This window comes from Melanerpes formicivorus, unplaced genomic scaffold (genome assembly GCF_026170545.1).
Source record: "Melanerpes formicivorus ecotype bairdi unplaced genomic scaffold, bMelFor1.0.p_v2 SCAF_56, whole genome shotgun sequence".
Lineage (NCBI taxonomy): Eukaryota > Metazoa > Chordata > Aves > Piciformes > Picidae > Melanerpes > Melanerpes formicivorus.
The window spans coordinates 2,142,358-2,162,902 of record NW_027142408.1 but is presented as its reverse complement, the minus strand read 5'-3'; the positions used below and the strand labels follow the sequence as shown (position 1 = coordinate 2,162,902).

General features: G+C 48.6%; 1 protein-coding gene across 1 annotated transcript in view; it reads right to left on the bottom strand.

Moving 5' to 3' along the window:
* The window catches only part of STK3 (serine/threonine kinase 3), a 90,533-nt gene that overhangs the window by 32,514 nt on the left and 37,474 nt on the right, over positions 1 to 20,545 (bottom strand). The window contains exons 7-9 of the mRNA XM_068161164.1: positions 13,462 to 13,599; positions 11,596 to 11,721; positions 1,585 to 1,777 (exon numbers count right to left, since the gene is read on the bottom strand). Of these exons, the coding sequence (XP_068017265.1) occupies positions 1,585 to 1,777; positions 11,596 to 11,721; positions 13,462 to 13,599 (457 nt within the window). The remainder of the gene's footprint in view (positions 1 to 1,584; positions 1,778 to 11,595; positions 11,722 to 13,461; positions 13,600 to 20,545) is intronic.

Sequence of the window (20,545 nt, the reverse complement as noted above, 5' to 3'; positions counted from 1 at the left end):
ACAGGCAAATCCCCGAGAGGCAGACAGACTTTGTGCTGCTGTGTGCTCCACAAAGGCACAAGAGTCTGGCTGCCTTGCCCAGGGTACCTTTACAGGCAAGCTGGGAGATGTTTGTGTGATTTGTTAAATCAGAACTGGTAGCTTCAAGGTGCTCCTTGATGCCTCTCCATAACAGAACACTGGAAACAAGAAGCTTGGAGACATAAACCTAAGTGATGCAGGGCAAGAGGATTTCATCTCCTTCCTAGAGACACAAAGTATTTATGGCAACTCTTTTTTAATTGCTCTTGTGTTCAGTTTCATGTTTTGTTTCCTTCTGCCTTTTGTTTCCCTGCTCAAGGACAAAATAAGCAACAAGAATAAGTTTTTATTTATAAGTACCCATGCTCAGAGGCCTCTGGGAGCCATGACAGAAAATAACTAGAACCACATTTTATTTGAGGGTTGGGGTTTTTTTTCCACAAATAGGGAATTGTGCCCAGATAAAATTAGGATTTGGAACAAAAAGAGGCCTGTCATCCCACCCCACCATACAGCATAGAGCCTTGCAAGAAAGAGCCTTTATGCCTTTCTCCTCAGTATGCCTGGGCATGCTCTGAGCAGAGACCATGCAGAAGGTACCTGGAAGGAGGGAGGAAAATGCAGAATACAGAGAGGTAGAAGGGGAGAAGCCCAAGCCCAGAAGGCCAAGTGTATCCTGGGCTGCACCAAAGGCAGTGTGACCAGCAGGACAAGGGAGGTGACTGTCTGTCTCTGCTCTCCTGAGACCCCACCTGGAGTGCTGTGTCCAGTTCTGGTGCCCCCAGCATGCCAGGATGCCCTTGGCCTTCTTGGCCACAAGAGCACATTGCTGGCTCATGGGCATCCTTCTGTCCACCAGCACCCCCAGGTCCCTTTCCCCTTTGCTGCTCTCCAACAGGTCAGTCCCCAGCCTATCCTGGTCCCTGGGGCTGTTCTCCCCCAGATGGAAGACTCCACCCTTGCCCTTGTTGGATTTCATTCAGTTAACCCCACCCAGGGCTCAGGCTGAATGGCAGCACAGGTTTGTTGGCAGTGGGTTCCACTCTTGAGACCTTAGCTTTACACACTGCCTCCCTCCCCAGACAACTGCCTGGAGTTCAGGGTCACATTTGTGCCTCATGAAATCAGGCACTTACAGCCTGAGTCAGATTCACCTATTGATTCTGCTCTCTTAAGCAAATGATTCCATGGGCCTCACTCTGCACTGGCCTCCAGCTCCATAATGAGCACATCAGCATCTCAGGGCTTATTTCACAGCTGTGTGTTCAGGCACATTTCAGTGCAACTTACAGTTTTAGACTTCAAATAACCTCCAATGGTTTTGCCTTTTGTTACATCCTCCCTCCCATGCTGCTGAATTGAATCTGGACTTCACACTTCTGCTTCCCCAATCATTGCCTCCAATCAAGCCTCACAGCACCACACTCCAACAGATGTTCAAACCACACCTCAGCCAGACAACCAAAACCTGCTAACTGACTCTGCCACTTAAAAGCCACTAATGATACAGTCCTGCAGGATGAGAACACGTGCCATTGAAAGAAAAGTAAGGTCATGACATACTCTTCATGGTCCCATCTTCCTCTTCATCATCATCACTGTTTATTACCATGGTCCCCAAGTCAGATTCTAACATTGTACTGTTGTGCTCGATCATTGTCTGAGCGCCTTCGCTCATGGTGCTGGTGGCCCTCATGGTTCCAGCACTCTCTGAACTGGTCTTCACCATGGTGTGAGAGTCCAGCTCATCTTCATCCTGTGGAGAAACAGTTGACCAAATGCAGCTCATTATTAAACAAAACAAAACAAGACACAAAACCCAGCCAAGCAAGCAACAAGCCACACAGCTCAGGAGCAATGACTTAGATGCTCATCTGTTAAGTTTTGTATCTCCACACGACCCAGCTGCACTGGGAACCTGCAAGGAGGTTGGAGCAGATGATCTCTGAGGTCCCTTCCAACCTGAGCCTCTCTAGGAGTAAAATTCCCCATGTAGTAAGAACCCTTCTCTTCCAGATTCTAATTTGTAAGAGCATTAAGCTCTCCACTTGCATTCTCTCTTGGCCTTCTAATTGCATTCTCCAACACTCTATTTATACCCTACCCTTAAAAAGGTTCTGACATCCCCAAAGCCACAGACAGCTCACAGCTAGAGCACTGCAGGACTGTGCCAGGACTTAAGGGAGAATACTTTGGTGCTGCTCCTCCTGGTGGCAGCTTCTCTTCAGTCATCACTGCCTTCCCCTTCCCCCACCGACGTTCCAGCTAAACCCAGGGCTTTTCTGCTGCTTTGTTTGGCTTCTTCCCCTTTCTAACAAGGGTGCTCAGAAAGCAAAGCCCAGAAGTGTATCTCTGCATTGCAGCTGAAAAGTACCAGGACAAGTGAGCTGATATTTCCAAGTGCTTGGTGGAGTGGCACAATGCAGTGCCAGACTGACACAAGCCTGGCACCTCCAACAGGCAGGCAGGCACATCCCTGGGCTGAAGGCAACAGTTAAGCTTGACTTACAGATTTGCTTGACTAATGTCAACGGCAACACTCACTTGCAGTGCAGACCAGAACTGAAACATTTTGCTGAAGCAGGCAGGTTTTCATTTTAGAAATCAGCAGGAACAAGTGGAGCCTAACAATAGGAACAAGCATGGAGTGCAGTCACAGAATCATGGGATGGCTCAGGAAGGGACCCCAGAGCTCATCTCCTCCAACCTGCCCACCATTGCTTAGCCTGGAGAGGAGGAGACTCAGGGGAGACCTTATTGCTCTCTACAGCTACCTGAAGGGAGGTTGTAGACAGGTGGATGTTGGTCTCTTCTCCCAGGCAGCCAGCACCAGAACAAGAGGACACAGTCTCAGGCTGCGCCAGGGGAGGTTTAGGTTGGATGTTAGGAAGAAGTTCTACACAGAGAGAGTGATTGCCCATTGGAATGGGCTGCCTGGGGAGGTGGTGGAGTCACCATCACTGGAGGTGTTCAGGAGGAGACTTGATGGGGTGCTTGGTGCCATGGGTTAGTTGGTTAGGTGGGTTGGATTGGTTGATGGGTTGGACATGATGATCTTGAAGGTCTCTTCCAACCTGGTTTATTCTATGTATTCATGGGCAGGGACACCTCTCAAATAGACTCAGCTGCTCAAGGCCTCATCCAGCCTTGAACAACCCCAGGCAGGAGGCAGCCACAACCTCCCTGGGCAGCCTGCTCCAGAGTCTCACCACTCACATACTGAAGAACTTCTTCCTCAGCTCCAGTCTAACCCTGCTCTCCCTCAGCTTCAAACCATTCTCCCTTGGCCTGTCTCTAGACACCCTCAGGCCAAGTCCCTCTGCAGCCTTCCTGTAGAGTCTCTTCAGCTACTGGATGGCAGCTCTAAGGTTCCCCCCAGAGTCCTAAAGGGACTGTGTCATATATCCTGTATTTTATTGCTTCAAGTTCAATTCATTTCTTCAGACAAATGTCTGGATTTGTTAAAAGCTGGAAAATTAAGTGCTCTTTTTGAAGAGCTTCAAAAGCCTTTACCTCACTGTATTGTCCCCTGGCAGAAATCAGTTGTTTTCTAGTAGCTAGAAGCCCCAGGAGCAGAGGCCCACATCAGCACTAACAGAGCAGTCCCCAAAGGAGCAGTGCAGGCCAGTTTTGTCTATAGTTTTCCCTAGGTCAGGAATTATGTCCTTCAGCACAACATAAAACCTGGGGGGGGGGGCTGTGCATGCCCCAGAATAACCCCAGAATACATCTATTTGGGAGAGACCTGCAAGCTCATCCAGCCCAACCCTCAACCCAGCACTGCAGGGTCACCACCAAACCATGTCCCTAAGCACCAGGTCCACACAGTGCTTGGACACCTCCAGGGATGGTGACTGCAGCACTGCCCTGGGCAGACCATTCCAACGTTTGAGAACCCTTCCAGTGCAGAAATATTTCCTAGCACCCGGCTTGAACCTCCCCTGGCACAGCTTGCAACCATTTCCTCTGCCCCTGCCTCTTGCCACCAAGGAGCAGAGGCTGCCCTCTCCTCGCTACAACCTCCCATCAGGGAGCTGCAGAGAGCAATGAGGTCTCCCTCAGCCTCCTCTTCTCCAGCCTGAACAGCCCCAGCTCCCTCAGGCCCTTCTCATAGCCCAGGTGCTCCAGGCCCATCTCCAGCCTTGCTGCCCTGCTCTGGACAGGCTCCATCCCCTCAATATCCTTCCTGGAGTGAGGGGCCCAGAGCTGAACACAGTACTTGAGATGTGGCCTCCCCAGTGCTGAGCACAAGGAGATGATCACCTCCCTGTCCCTGCTGGCCACCCTGTTTCCAACCCAAGCCAGGATGCCATTGGCCACCTGGGCACTGCTGACCCATGTTCAGTCAACTAGCAACCAACACTCCCAGGTCCCTCTTCAAGTCACAGCTTTCCAACCACACATCCCCAGGTCTGTAGCTCACCCTGGGGTTGTTGTGACCCAGGCGCAGGACCTGGCACTTGGTCTTGTTGAACTTCATCCAGTGAGCTTTGGCCCATGGTTCTCACCTGTCCAGATCCTGCTGTAAAGCCTCCTCACCCTCTAGCAGATTGCCACAGCCCCCCAGCTGTGGGGGTTAAGCCAGACTGCCTCCAGCACTGTCACAGTGGCATTTCTCACAGCTAGGAGATTCAGCTCATACAGCAATAACCTGCACTGCATGTGAAGAAAGGACTTTAGAAAAGCATCCTGTGGATCCAAGTCTTGTGAGTGCACACTGCCACAAGAGCTGAAAGTGATCCCTCCATAGGAATTCTGACTCATGCTTTACAGCTCATAAATATTGATGCAGACCCTCTGATCTGTTGTTTCAAGAGGTAAACTCACTGATTAAATAAAAACAAACATCATTTTAACAGGGAAAAAAAGCAGAAGATATTAAAGCTGAAGTGTCATGTTATCATTCTGTTTATGAAAACAGATCCAAGAATCAAGCAACAAAAGCAGCTAGCTCTGGGATCAAACCCTCCACAGTTATCTTGTCTACAAGTAACAAGCACCGAGCTTGGATCTGCCAGGGGTTTCTGGTTCACCACTGCAGAGCAGCAGAGAGGCAGCATGAGAGGCTCCTGTGACTGCCTGAAATGAGGCACAGAATCACCTCAAGCAGCTACACCACCAACAGCCTCCTGCTCCAGAGAGGGCCACAAAGATGATCCAAGGCCCAGAGCGCTTCTGCTATGAGGACAGGCTGAGGGAGCTGAGGTTGTTCAGCCTGGAGAAGAGAAAGCTCCTGGGAGACCTTATTGTGGCCTTCCCATACAGCAGGGCCTGCTGTAATAGGACAAGGGGTGATGGTTTGAAACTCAAAGAGGGAAGACTTGATAAAAAGAATACACTTTTTAGAATAGAATAGAAGAGAATAGACCAGACCAGACCAGGTTGGAAGAGACCTTCAAGATCATCATGTCCAACCTATCATCCAACACCACCTAACCAACTAACCCATGGCACCAAGCACCCCATCAAGTCTCGTCCTGAACACCTCCAGTGATGGCGATTCCACCACCTCCCCAGGCAGCCCATTCCAGTGGGCAATCACTCTCTCTGTGATGAGGGTGGTGAGACACTTGCACAGGTTCCCCAGAGAGGTGGCAGAAGCTGTATCCCAAGAACCATCCCAGGTGAGGTGGGATGGGGCTCTGAGCAACTCGCTCTAGCTGCAGATGTCCCTGCTCACTGCAGGGGGGCTGCACTACACGGCCTTCCCAGGACCCTTCTGACTGTCCCTGGAGGTGTTTAAGCCCAGGCTGGATGAGGCTCTGGCCAGGCTGATCTAGTGTGGGGTGTCCCTGCCCATGGCAGGGGGGTTGGAACTAGATGATCCTTGTGGTGCCTTCCAACCCTGACTGATACTGTGATGCTGTGATTCCATGATCATACCTGAAATCTGCATCATGACAGAAACAAGTGCCCCAAGCTGATACACAGGAGTGGATTTTTCTGCTGTGTTTTTAGCATTCATAGGAAAAGAAGGGATGAAGACTGATTAAAAAAGAGACCAGGAGAAGGAAGCACAGCAGCTTGCCTTCCAAAGCTCCTTAGGTTTGTGCCTGGAGACAGAACACAAGAGGGCACCAAAGACAGCTGACTAGGCTGCAACCCAGGAAAGGAAGATTTACACTCTGGCAAAAGTGAGTATCCTGTAAAATCATTTCATTTACTATTAACACCTCATCATCACCTTTGAAAAGCAGGGCTGCAGCCACAGCTATCTCTCTGTAAAAGCACTGTAGGAGCTCCATAAACACATCCTATAGTCTGGACAGGAACAAGGACTTTGTAGAGTTTCCTGCTGTACAAAGCCCAACCATAACTCCAGTGGATTCCTAATACTGAACACACATTTAAGCTTAAAGATTGAACTTTCAGCACAGACTCAAACCCTCCCAGATTCAACAGAGGGATCTCACAAAGCAGCATTTCACCTTGTTCTCCCTCTCCTTCGAACTGATATACCTAGAAAAGATGACCTGCTGCACACAACTACCTCCCTATGTTTACTCTTCCCATCAGTGGTTTCTGGCTCTAAACTGGTGTGGATTTTAACAACATGCTCTTAAAAAGCTGCCTGTGCCCCCTTGCATTGCTGCATTTCACTTAACAATTCATCTTTACATATTCCTAACTTCAGAGCTGTTGGTGCAAGTCCAGAGGAAGGCCACAAAGATGATCCAAGTGCTGGAGCTATGAGGACAAGCTGAGGGAGCTGGGGGTGTTCAGCCTGGAGAAGAGAAGACTTCAAGGGGACCTTAGAGCTGCCTTCCAATAGCTGAAGGGATCCTACAGAAAGGCTGCAGAGAGACTTTTCCTGAGGGTGTCTAGAGACAGGCCAAGGGGGAATGGTTTGAAGCTGAGGGAGAGCAGGGTTAGATTGGAGCTTAGGAAGAAGTTCTTCAGTAGGAGGGTGCTGAGACTCTGCAATAGGCTGCCTAGGGAGGTTGTGGCTGCCTCCTGCCTGAGGGTGTTGAAGGCCAGGCTGCATGAGGCCTTGATCAGCTGAGTCTAGCTGAGAGGTGTCCCTGCCTATGGTAGGGAGGGTGGAGATGATCTCTGAGGTCCCTTCCAACCTGAGCCATTGTATGATTCCATGCTAGCTAAAGGGCTGCATTCAGATTTATCAGTTTGTATGCCAAGTGTCCTTTGGCTCAAAGGAAAAGTGCCATGAAAACAGAAAGTGTTAACAGTTTGTCATGCAAAGTTCCATAAAAGGCAGAGCCAGGTAGATAGGTGTATCACACAGCTCAACACAGGAGAGATGAATGAGAGCAAATCTGAAAGCCTTTGGATAAATACAGCCTGGGATGTCAGAGTTCAAATAAATTCAGTAGCTCCTTTAAAGTAACTGAGCAAATACTGGAGAAATCCAAAGGAGCAATTCCAGCAGCCATTTCTTAGTGTCTCTAAAGCCAGAGTTAACTTCTCACCACTAATGTATCACTAACCAACAAAACCTTTGCATGAATAAAGAAGCCCACATGTGGCAAGAATTGATTATTGACAGCTGGCTAAGCTGGTGATTGTCACCTCCGTGTGTCAAAGCAAGCCCAAATGGGCCGGACAGAAGCAGCAATTACTTGTTTGAATACTCTGCATTAATTAAGCATTCCTCACATAATAGAGAGATTAAAATGTAAAAGAAAATATACAGTAAGAGCTGCTTGTTAGCTCCTTCCTCTAAAGATCCCCAGAAATAAATATTTAGACATGTTTCCTGTGAGCTGCCTGGCAACCAGTTGCTTTACATTCCCACAAGGCAGCTGCCCAGCCTCAGCATCCTGCTCACTGCCTGAGGCCGGAGATTGGTTGTGTTCAGTACTGCCTGCACCAACACTTCAGCTTTCAGATTGGCCTTAGCCCCCTCTAGAACACACCACTGGCAATCTCTGCTGGATTAAAACAGTCACCTATCCAAAGGTCCAGTTGGTTCTCATCACACCCACAGCTCTGATAACAGGCAGAGAATCGAGGCAGGGCGCACGGTCTGCAACGTGCCCACTCCAGCCGTGGCATTCACCTCAGACCTTTGCCAACCTCAGGCAGCATGCAAGAGGCATGGTGTGCAAAAATCACGACACATTTAGGGATCTGTGGAGGAAGGAAGGGCACTTTGTGTCCTGTGGGGCAACAGATACAAGTTGGAACACAGGAGGAGACACTTCTGTACGGTGAGGGTGCCAGAGCCCTGCAGCAGGCTGCCCAGAGAGGCTGTGGAGTCTCCTTCTCTGGAGACATTCAAAGCCTGCCTGGATGTGTTCCTGGGTGACCTGCCCTGGCAGTGGGGTTGGACTGGATGGTCTCTGGAGATGCCTTCCAACCCCTACCATTCTATTATTCTATTCCTATTCTCCCTGGAAGCACACAGACATGAGGGAATTCCAATGTAACTGCTGGGGTCAAATGTGGTCTCCTAACACACAGATCATCATTTTTACAACATCTTGCCCCTTTCTTCTTGATGGGTCTCAAAATGTATAGCAGTGAGCAAGGAGCAGGTCCCAAAACACATAGCAGTGAGCAAGCAATGAGCACAACTGCTCATGCTTTACATAGGAAATTCTTAGGGGGTTAGATCAATGAATTCAAGCCTCCAACAGGTTAACTGAAACCATTCTTTTTCAATAGTTTCTGGTCTCAATTCTCTGCCCAGGAGAGGTCTTTGACAGACTGCTTAACACTAACATCAACATTTGTTCTTGCTTTGAGTCTGCCTTTATGCTTCTACAGGGAGGACCTCACAGTGAAAAACCCACTTTTAAAGCGTTGTGTCCTAACAGTGCTGTGCCAGACAGCCCAGTCACAAGTGGGGTGCCCCAGGGCTCAGTTTTCATCTGTTATCTATATCAATGATCTGGGTGAGAGGACCAAGTGCCCCCTCAGTAAGTTTGCAGATGACACCAAGTTAGGAAGGAGTTTTTATCTACTTGAGGGTCAGGAGACTCTATGAAGGGATCTGGATCAGTGTGTCAAGGACAACAGCATGAGGTTCAACAAGGCCTAGTGCTGGGCCTGGCAACTGGGTGACAACAGCTTCATGCTGAGTTCCCTTAGCAAGGAAATTTGACTACAGGACTCTTGCCATAGCCTAGTCTACTGCTCAACCTCTCTGACAGTCCTAGACAACTGGCTCCAGGTGAACCTGCCTGAGAAGGAAGCTTACCTCCAGGGGCCCCTTCCAACCTCAACCATTCTGTGATTCTGCTCTGTCAGCCCTGCTAACCAAGGAGACCTCTGTTCTTTTCAGGTGTGAGACATCTTTCACACTTGCTGACAAGCGGAGTCCCACTGTCTTTTCAGCTGAGCCTGTCCCCTTGACTGTCCCACAAAAGCATGTGGCAATGCTCCCTTGCATTGCAGTGGTGACACAGATTCCTGCCCCAGGCCTGGATTTGAGGTTCCCTTATACTGAACCTTGAACAATGCAGGGGGCAGAAAGAAGGCAGTGTCACATTTGGACCCATGCAAGAAGCATGAGGAGTTGCTAAATGTTTCCTCAGCTGAAGCAGACCAAACTTCTGCTGTTTCCTTCCAGCCAGTAGTGGGAGGGAGAAGGTGTACACCACCTACTGAGCTGCCATTGTTTTGACCATGCCTGGCAACCTGGCTCCCTGTCTGAACCTCAGACTAAGTAAATATGTCACACCACATTTTGGATGGATGCTGAAGACATCAGCAAGGCTCAGCTGTTTGAGGTCTGCAGCTTACAAGGCAATACAGAGAGGAAAGCATGCTAGGAAAGACACAAGGTCTTTCTGTCAGCAACAAACCAGTCGCTTCAGAGATCAGCTGCTCAATATATCAAGTCACAGACATCAGCTCTGCATGACAAGTCACACATATCCACCCAGGCAACATTTCCTAATGCTAAAAACAATAGAAGAATAAAACTCCCAACCTTCCCTGCCTGCTTTATTACTAAGCAAATACAGCCCAAAGTAAACCATCTTTATAGCTATCAATGCTCAGAGAACATACTCTCAGGAAAGACAAACATCCAGCAACAAAAGCCTGTGCTGTCTGTTGGGATATAAAACACTCCACAGAGCCTGCTTGCCAAGGATTTCTATGCACAGAGCATCCCCTGCCCCTCTGTGACATGTAACAGGGCCTCTGCACAGCCTGCATTGCTGCACTGCTCTCATCTGCTCAAAGCTGTAAGACTTCTGCTAACATTCCAGGCTTCATCTTCGTGTGCTGCTCCAGAGTGACCTTGGCTCTCCTGACGTGTGGCAATGCACTTCTTTGAAGCACACACTGCTGCATTGCACAAGACTGCCCTCAAATCAATCACACAGGGAGAGTAACAATGCCAGGAACACTGACTTGCTCCTAGCCCTGCCCAACAACTCTGAATGCAATCTGGTTTATCACACGACCTGCTTCTCTCCTCACACATGCTGACAGTGCCAGCTGAGCCATGAAATGCTGTCACCATTTCCACTTCACAGCTGTTGCAACCTACTGTCCATCACTACCATTTTGTGTATTCCTTTATCCCCAAAAAGGTGCCCTGAAGTGAAAATCAAGCCCCTTCTCTAGAGGCCCAGATGAGTCCAGTTTACTGTCAGTCTCAACAGCCAGAATTTCACATGGTTTCTTTTCCTGCCTCCCAGGACATTACTTACTTGACCTTCCAGAACGACTAACTGACAAAGTTTCTTGGTTCTGTTGGCCATTCCAACCTCCTGTGGTGCCTCTAAGTGATGAAAAACTTAGTGATATGTTGATTATCATCTCTCACCTATAGCATGACACTTTATTAAGTGGGACTCCAGGCCCTCCTTCTTCAGAAGCCATGCAATGCAAAATTGCTGAACAAAGACATCATTTGGTCCCTGCAGCTTCCACATAGCTCCCACCTGATGATGTGCAGTGCCCTAACTGTGACAGGAAGAGGGGGGGATGGATTGAAGCTTGAGGAGAGGACATTTAGACTGGAGACTAGGGAGAAATTCCTTCCAGTGAGGGTGGTGAGACAGTGAAACAGGTTGCCAAGGGTGGTTGCGGATGCCCCCTCCCTAGAGGTGTTCAAGGCCAGGCTGGATGAGGCCTTGAGCAACCTGGGCTGCTGGTGGGTTGGATTGGTTGATGGGTTGGACATGATGATCTTGAAGGTCTCTCCCAACCTGGTCTGGTCTGGTCTGGTCTAGTCTAGTCTAGTCTAGTCTGTTCTATTCTATTCTATTCTATTCTATTCTATTCTATTCTATTCTATTCTATTCTATTCTATTCTATTCTATTCTATTCTATTCTATTCTATTCTTTTCTTTTCTTTTCTTTTCTTTTCTTGCTGGGAGGTGTCCCTGCCATGGCAGGGGGCTGGAATCAGATGATCTTTAAGGTCCTTTCCAATCCAAACTGTTCTATGAACAGTGCTGACAGCTGGCTTCTGGCTCACAGAAGCACCACTCATCATAAACAAGAGTCTCAGTCTTCATAGGCTAAAAAACCAACCAGGTACAAACCTTGCAAAGAAAAGTATCTGAACACAAGTTCATGGAGGAAAAATAGGGGAAAGACAGCAAATTATCTACAAAAAAAATCAGATAGCTATAGGTTAAAAAAGGTACCCACTGAATTTTCTTCCTCCTCTTCTAGTTCTCTCTGCTGCTCCTCATGGCGTTTTGCCTTGATCTCCATAGCTTCAGTGATCAGGTCCCTTAAAATTGAGACTGGCTTGGCATTCTTAATAAATGTGTGCTAGGAAGAAAAACAGACAGCATGACATCATGTAACATCACTACAGGAGTTATGCTTCCCATGGAAGTACAACTGGTGTTGACCAGCACAGATTTCAGTGGTAAGCAGGATTTGACATTACACATCAGTTAAACCCTACACTAACACAACACACAACTGCCACAGGATCTGTGGGACTTGGATGCTTTACATAACACTGGACAAGCTCTTAGCACTAAAGAATTAACTGCAGCAGTTCTTTGGTTCATAGATAGCATTACTACAAATGTGATGGAAAAGCTGCTTATAATTGATTAATCCTAAATACTGAAGGCTCTTGGGAGCAGCCTTCCAGCACCTGAAGGAGCCTACAAGAAATACGGGGAGGGACTTTTTAGAAGGGCTTGTCATGATAGGATGAGAAGGAATGGATTGAAGCTTGAGGAGGATGGATTTAGACTGGAGGTTAGGAAGAAATGCTTTGCAGTAAGGGTGGTGAAACACTGGAACAGGCTCCCCAAGCAGGTTGTGAATGCCCCCTCCCTGGAGGTGCTCAAGGCCAGATTTGATGAGGCCTTGAGCAACCTGGGCAGGCAGAAAGTGTCCCTGCCCACGGCACTGGGGGTGCAACTGAGATGATCTTTAAGGCCCCCTTCAACCCAAACCATTCCATGAACCTGCACTCTCTTTTTGTGGCTTCCTAACTGAAATTTTACTTCAAGCACTTTTAATACCAAGAAGCCTTGGGAAATGTAACCATCTCACAACTGTTTTACAGTTCAGGGTAGGCTTTTCCAAAGGAAACATGCAGTAAGTAGTAAATAAACACTGTGGTGACTGTCTGACATAGAAAAACAAACTTCTGCAGATATTCAGTTACAGAATTTAATTAATCTTAACAAACTGACAGCATAAATTAGTGGCTGTAAGCAGAGCAACTCTGGCTGCCTACTTCAACAAAGTTGTACTTTCTGTGTCAGAAAGCATTTCTTGATCTCTGACTGTGAAATGCAGAGTAAGCAAAGCAAACCCCAACCTTTTAGCAGGAGGAGTAGTTTTTAATCCAAGGGCATGATACCATTTGCCTCCTTGCCACCTGCTGTTAGGAAAACTCTGCTCTTTGCAGCACTATATGCAAATGCAGTCCAGGCACCAGCTAACAGCAAGCCCCTCAGAAATGTGGTATTAAAAATCTCCTCCACAGGAACAGATCTGTGGAAGCCTGGGACCCTATGCCTGCAGCATCTGACACTGCCCCACAGGACATCCTGGTCACCAAACTGGAAAAGCATGGACTTGAGGGGTGGCCACTGGCTGGGTAAGGAATTGGCTGGATGGCTGCACCCAGAGGCTTGTGGGGAACAGCTCAGTGTCCAAAGGGAGACCAGTGACAAGTGCTGTCCCTCAGGGGTCAGCACTGGGACCAGTGCTGTCTGCCATCTTTGTCAGTGACATGGACAGAGGCACTGAGGCACCCTCAGCAAGCCTGCTGATGGCTCCAAGCTGTGTGGTCCAGCTGGCAGATGGAGGGAAGGGACCTGGACAGGCTGCAGAGGTGTGCCCAAGCCACCCTCAGGAAGTTCAACAGGGCTGAGTGCAAGGTCCTGCACCTGGATCAGGGCAGCCCCAAGCACAAACCCAGGCTGGGTGGGGAGTGAGGACAGGTAAAATGAAATTTGCCCCCAGAAACTTTCACAGCAGTTTGAGACTGGGGGGAGAGAGACACAAAACTTGCATTTTCTCAGTGACTTCAATACTGACCTGCAGCAGCTGTGTTGCTGTAGCTCTCTGCTCAGGGTTTTTCACCAGGCATTTCTTCACAAAATCGGTGAACTCATCAGACCAAAGCTCCGGCTTGCGGAAGGTGGGAGGAGGGTTTGTAGGGATCATGAAAATGGCCTAGGTCCCAAAAATAAACAAAGAATGAGCAAACAACACTGCTGAGTTGAAACAAAACCCACTGTCACTGCACTGAAGCCAAGTCAGCTAAGTGCTTTAGTCCAGAGAAGGGCAACGAAGTTGGTGAGGGGTTTGGAACACAAGCCCTGCGAGGAGAGGCTGAGGGAGCTGGGGCTGCTTAGCCTGGAGAGGAGGAGACTCAGGGGTGACCTTATTGCCCTCTACAACTACCTGAAAGGAGGTTGTAGACAGGCAGAGGTTGGTCTCTTCTCCCAGGCAGCCAGCACCAGAACAAGAGGACACAGTCTCAGCCTGTGCCAGGGGAGGTTTAGGCTGGAGGTTAGGAGGAAGTTCTACAGAGAGAGAGTGATTGCCCATTGGAATGGGCTGCCTGGGGAGGTGGTGGAGTCAGCATCACTGAAGGTGTTCAGGAGGAGACTTGATGGGGTGCTTGGTGCCATGGGTTAGTTGTTTAGGTGGGTTGGATTGGTTGATGGGTTGGACATGATGATCTTGAAGGTCTCTTCCAACCTGGTTTATTCTATTCTATCCTATTCTATTTATCCACCTTTTTTATCAGGCTAAGAATCTGGAAGACAAATTTGAAGCAAGCTAGAATTGCCACTCAGATCAACACTCAGGAAGCAAATCCATCTGCAGCTCATGTAGCTACTGCCCACTAGCTTTTCTCTCTTTAAGCTGCACCCCAGTGGGCACATCTCTTGTCATTGGATCTAGTGCTGTTTATCAAGCTCAAGAGATTACTCTGTTCTCTGTAGGAATGAGAGCACTGCTTGTTTTGACAGACAGTATCACAGTCTCACAGTCTCACTAAGGTTGGAAGAGACCTCAAAGATCAACAAGTCCAACCTATCACCACAGACCTCATGACTAGACCACGGCACCAAGTGCCATATCCAATCTCCTCTTGAACACCTCCAGGGATGGTGACTCCACCACCTCCCTGGGCAGCACATCCCAATGACCAATGACTCTCTGTGTGAAGAACTTTCTCCTCACCTCCAGCCTAAACTTCCCCTGGTGCAGCTTGAGACTGTGTCCTCTTGTTCTGGTGCTGGCTGCCTGGGAGAAGAGACCAATCCCTTCCTGGCTACAACCTCCCTTCAGGTAGGTGTAGACAGCAAGAAGGTCTCCCCTGAGCCTCCTCTTCTCCAGGCTAAGCAACCCCAGCTCCCTCAGCCTCTCCTCACAGGGCTGTGCTCAAGGCCTCTCCCCAGCCTTGTTGCCCTTCTCTGGACACCTTCAAGTGTCTCACTGTCCTTCCTAAACTGAGGGGCCCAGAACTGGACACAGGACTCAAGGTGTGGCCTAACCAATGCAGAGTACAGGGCACAATGACTTCCCTGCTCCTGCTGGCCACACCATTCCTAATGCAGGCCAGGATGCCATTGGCCTTCTTGGACACCTACAAAGCTGCTGTGAAGAGCCAAGTTCACCTCCTCCTCTCTCAACTGCACTGGGGAGTGGTCAGATTTGGTAGGATTGCTGCTTCCTTCTGCATTCAGAATTCTTTAGAGGTAGTTTTAAAGCTTGCTTTTCCTAATAAGATTTAGGAACTCCTCACAGAATGGCTCAGGTTGGAAAGGCCCTCAGAGCCCCTCCAACCTCCCCACCTCGGGCAGGGATGCCTCTCAACTAGACCCAGCTGCTCTGTATGAACTCTAGTACCACGCAATTGGCCTTACCTACTTCATTTATGACCCCAGAGCAATTGTCAGCACAAGTGAAGTGCTGCTGCCATGGAGCAGTGGCTAACAAATTCAGCTGCTTCTGTCCTTGAAAGTAATGATCTCTTCCAAACTTTGAACTGATGACTTTTAATCTTATCTGCAACTCCTCTGAACAGCCAGCTCTGCAGTAGCTATTGAAACACACTGCTCTCACAGGAGGCTGCTGCCTTCTGTTTACATGGTGACAACATCTGTGCCTCCTGCTTGACTTTGCTTACCTCACTGCAGGTAAGCAAAGCTTACTTTCAGAGTCCTGCTCAGCTCCAATGTTTTCTGGAAAAGCTATTTGCCTTTGCCAATTGTTTGCACCAACTGCAGGCAGTTAAAAGCCACAGCAAAGAAGAGACTTCTTTTATAATTCACAAAGGACAAGGAGAAGAAAGAGGGAATTCATGAATCATTCTTTTATGGCAGGCAGTAAAAGTCACCAAAGGAGGTATTAAAGAGCTAGAGTTAGGGTCCTAAATCCACCTTTATGCTTTGTATGTCTCTGAAAAATCCCTGTTAGAATGCACTAATGCCTAAAATGAAGGCTTTTAAAAGTCTTGATATGTGACAGGAGCTGGATTAGGTTTGGGCTAGAATTTCAAGAAAAATCCATAGCAACTACTTATTCCAAAGGCTTGGGCCCAAGTCACTATGCCATGCACTTGGCTAATGGGCACCTCTCCCCCCAGCTCCCAGCACTCCCTTTGTCAGGTAGCCTGAAATGCTGGGGTTAAAGTTCTGTCCTCCCCATCTAATTCCTCTGGAACAGGTTGCCTAGGGAGGTTGAGGATGGGGCTAGTATCATAGTAGTACCATAGTATCAGTCAGGGTTGGAAGGGACCACAAGGATCATCTAGTTCCAACCCCCCTGCCATGGGCAGGGACACCCCACACTAGATCAGCCTGGCCAGAGCCTCAGCCAGCCTGGGCTTAAACACCTCCAGGGACAGGGCCTCAACCACCTCCCTGGACAACCCATTCCAGGGCTTCACCACTCTCATGGGGAAGAACTTCCTCCTCACATCCAGCCTGAGTCTCCCCACCTCCAGCTTCATTCCATTCCCCCTAGTCCTATCACTACCTGAGATCCTGAGCAGTCCCTCCCCAGCCTTCCTGTAGCCCCCTTCAGATACTGGAAGGCCACAATGAGGTCACCTGGGAGCCTTCTCTTCTCCAGACTGAACAGCCCCAACTCCTTCATTCTGTCCTCACAGCAGAGCAGCTCCAGCCCTCTGCTCATCCTCCTGGCTCTTCTCTGGACACCTCCCAGCACCTCAAGGCCAGGCTGGATGAGGCCTTGAGCAGCTGAGTCTAGTTGAGAGGTGTCCCTGCCCATGGTGGGGAGGTTGGAGGAGATGAGCTCTGAGGTCCCTTCCAACCTGAGTCACTCTAGGAGAATACAAATCAACACTGCAGGCTGCTCTAGCCACTGACTGGAGAACTGATTCTCCCATATCTAAACTAACATTCTGAAGCTATAATACTGAAGTAACTGTTATGAATAAAATCTTCATGAAGATATACTCTGCTCTGTGAGACCTCACCTGCAGCCCTGCCTCCAGTTCTGGTGCCCCCAGCATAAGAGGGACATGGAACTGTTGGAGTGTCCAGGGGAGGCCACAAAGGATGATCAGAGAGCTGGAGAACCTCCCCTATGGGGACAGGCTGAGAGAGTTGGGACTGTCCAGCTTGGAGAACAGAAGGCCCTGAGAAGAACTTAGATCAGCCTTCCAATACCTGAAGGGGGCTACAAGAAAGCTGGGGAGGGACTTTTGACAAGGGCTGGTAGGGATAGGATGAGAGGGAATGGAGTGAAGCTTGAGGAGGGCAGATTTAGACTGGAGATTAGGAAGAAATTCTTTCCAGTGAGGGTGCTGAGACACTCAACAGGTTGCCCAGGGAGGTTGTGAATGCTCCTCCCTGAAGGTGTTGAAGGCCAGGCTGGGTGAAGCCTTGATCAACCTGTTCCAGTGGAAGGTGTCCCTGGAAAGGGGTTGGAACTGGATGATCTTTAAGATCCCTTCCAACCCAAACCATTCTATGACTCTGTGAGACACTGACCACGCAATTCCACTGTGCTCAAGTCAACAGCTCTTTAGCAGTGCCCACTGATGAATCATGTACTCAATACTACATCTACAGACAAAACTGCATTCACATTAGTTCAGGAGAAAGGAACAAACACTCAGATTAACACCAGGAGCATTAACAACAAAACAAAACAGCCCACAACAAACAACAACCACCAAACCCAGAATGAAACAACCAAAACCCCAGGAAATGCAAAACCCTCACCAACACACAACAGTAACCAGTGGGGTAGAACCATCCCCTGTCACAAGCTTCCCTCTGGAATCATGACCTTTACTGTTCAAAGCAAAGTATGATTCACTGAAGATGTAAAGCAATAAAGTAATAAAGACAGAGAAAAATACATAATGGAAAGAATCCTCACCTGATCAGCAGCAAAGATGGGCTGCTGACAGATAAGCTCTTGCTGTTGAACTGTGTATTTATTACTACTAGGAAGCCCACAGCATCTTGCCAGCATTACAGGTGGTAGCAGTAAATTCTTCACCCAGCTCAAACATTTTGCAATAATGAAGGGCAACTGGAAATGTACTCAACAGAATCAGCCCTCACCTTGTGAGCAGCACCGTGCATCAGAACTGTGCCTCCAGATTCACTTCTAAACTTCCTCTTGCTACCAAAAGTGGGAGCTGGCATCAAGAAGCCTTTATGGGGCCCTTCCAAATTCAGAGTCTATGATTCTGTGATACTTCCCTCATAGAATCACAGAATGTTAGGGGTTAGAAGGAACCCCCAGAGATCATCCAGTCCAAACCCCTTGCCAGAGCAGGAGCACCCAGGGCAGGTCACACAGGAACACATCCAGGCAGGACTTGAAAGTCTCCAGAGAAGGAGACTCCACAACCTCTCTGGGCAGCCTGCTGCAGGGCCCTGGCACTCTCACTGTAAAGTGCTGAGAAGGAACCTCCTGTGTTGCAGCCTCTACCCATTGCTCCTTGTCTTATCACTGGGCATCCTGACACCCACCCTCCAGAGATCACCTGCTCCAACTCCCCTGCCAGGGGCAGGGATGCCTCTCAACCAGACTCAGCTACTCAAGGCCTCATCCAGCCTGGCCTCAAACCCCCCCAGGGAAGAGGCAGCCACAAGCATTCAGACACTATCTGGGAGAGTATTTCCAAAAATTGTACTCACCAAGAGGAAAACCTAAATGAAACCACAAATGAATTCATGCTGGTTCTGAAACCCCCCTCGAGCTCAGCACTGGGTGAGCTGGGTACGTGTAATCAGGACATGGGGGTTAAGATTTCTTTTGAGGAGGGGAAGAGCTGGGGGAGAGTTAACACAGGAAAAAAAGAAATGGCTATGAAGCTGTCCTTAGGCTGAAAGAAGAATGGAGTGCTTTACCCTCCTCATTACATGTGTACTTGCCAGAGGCTTGTAAAACAAGGCCTTTTTAAACACACTTGTGTAAGGGAACATTTCCTTCTGCTGCTGACAGGCAGCACTGCATAACTGACTCTTAATACTGCCAAGTGATCTGAAGAGTCTATCTCTTGACTTCATACCTTTGACAAGCCTCACTTCAAGGCATAGATGTTGCTAACAGCACACTTTGGCTTCCTGGGACAACTGATCTCATTGATCCACCCCCCCCCCTTGTCCTCTCACTACTAGTGTTGATTAGTGAGTATACTATTAATTAGTGAGGCTGCTGCTGTTCAGTGAGTATCCTATTATTTAGAGAGCAAACTGTTGATTTTCACAAGCCACTAAGAGCTGTCAGCATCCTCCAGGCACTGTTTCATGCAGTGTGTTCTTTCCCCACTGCCACTCAAGAGCCTGCTTGGGATGTTCTCTTGACCACTCCCCTCTATTCAGAAATAAAGCCACTGCAGGGTCAGCTTTCTCTCAGCCCTCAAGGGAACTTCTTGTCCATTAAAGTAACCTTTACTGTTAACAGCAGGAAATGGTCTACACTGCACCTTCCAATTGTGTTTGTAACAGTTGACTCATAACAGTGACCAGAAGGCAGCTGGTGGCTAGCTGGAGACCAGCAACCCTGGCAGTTACTGGGTTTTGCCCGCTGTACCATCCCTGGGATCTAAAAGGCTCTTTTCATGCATGACACCAAAATAAACAATGCCACACTCCAGAATTTCAGCAACTGGCAAAAGCCTTCACCTTTTGGTTTTGGTTTGTTTCCTCTGACAGTTCTGTTTTTATGAATAGCCTTGCAGAGTGACTTTCAAGGCTGTGATCTGGATTACTAGGGGCCAAGGCACCACATCTGGAGCTAAAGACAAGCACTAAAACTACCCTCCCTTCTATTTAATTGGAGAACTGTTACCCAGGCTCAACTGCTCCAGCAGACTCACAAGGTGAGAGGACTTCTACATTACATACATCAGCACCAGAACAAGAGGACACAGTCTCAAGCTGTGCCAGGGGAGGTTCAGGTTGGATGTTAGGAAGAAGTTCTATACAGAGAGAGTGATTGCCCATTGGAATGGGCTGCCTGGGGAGGTGGTGGAGTCACCACTGGAGGTGTTCAGGAGGAGACTTGATGGGGTGCTTGGTGCCATGGGTTAGTTGATCAGGTGGTGTTGGATGATAGCTTGGACATGATGATCTTGAAGGTCTCTTCCAAGCTGCTCTATTCTATTTCTGTTATCCCCTTGACTAACTTTAATTTGGGGGGGGGGGGGAGGGTGTTACAAATCTAAAGCTCTTATGCTTTCCTGATCACTATGCCCAAGCTGGCCTTTAATGAAATGATTTAGTTATTTGGGTTCCAGGGCCAGTCCATAAACATTCAGGGTGCTTCAGGATCAAGTTCATAAAGATTCCACCAGGCCTTTGGTATTGGAACAGTAGCTCCTGGTTGCTGTTGAGAGCTCAGAGTTTATTAGCAAATGAAGAGTCTCATCTGCAAGAGAAATTTCTTCTGCACAGTAAAATGTTGTGTTTCCAATGCCTTTGGACTGCAGCTGGTGATGGTTTGAATTATGACACCCAGTCCTGGGCCTTGGGGCCGGCCATGCTGTAACTTTTTTCAGCTGCACCGACGAAGCGTGGCCTCATTTGTTATGAAATTGAAAGAAAAGTTGTTCAATAATTCTGACTAAGTTGTGCTGCTTGCATCTGCTTCTGATAAAATATTGGTAATAGGGTAA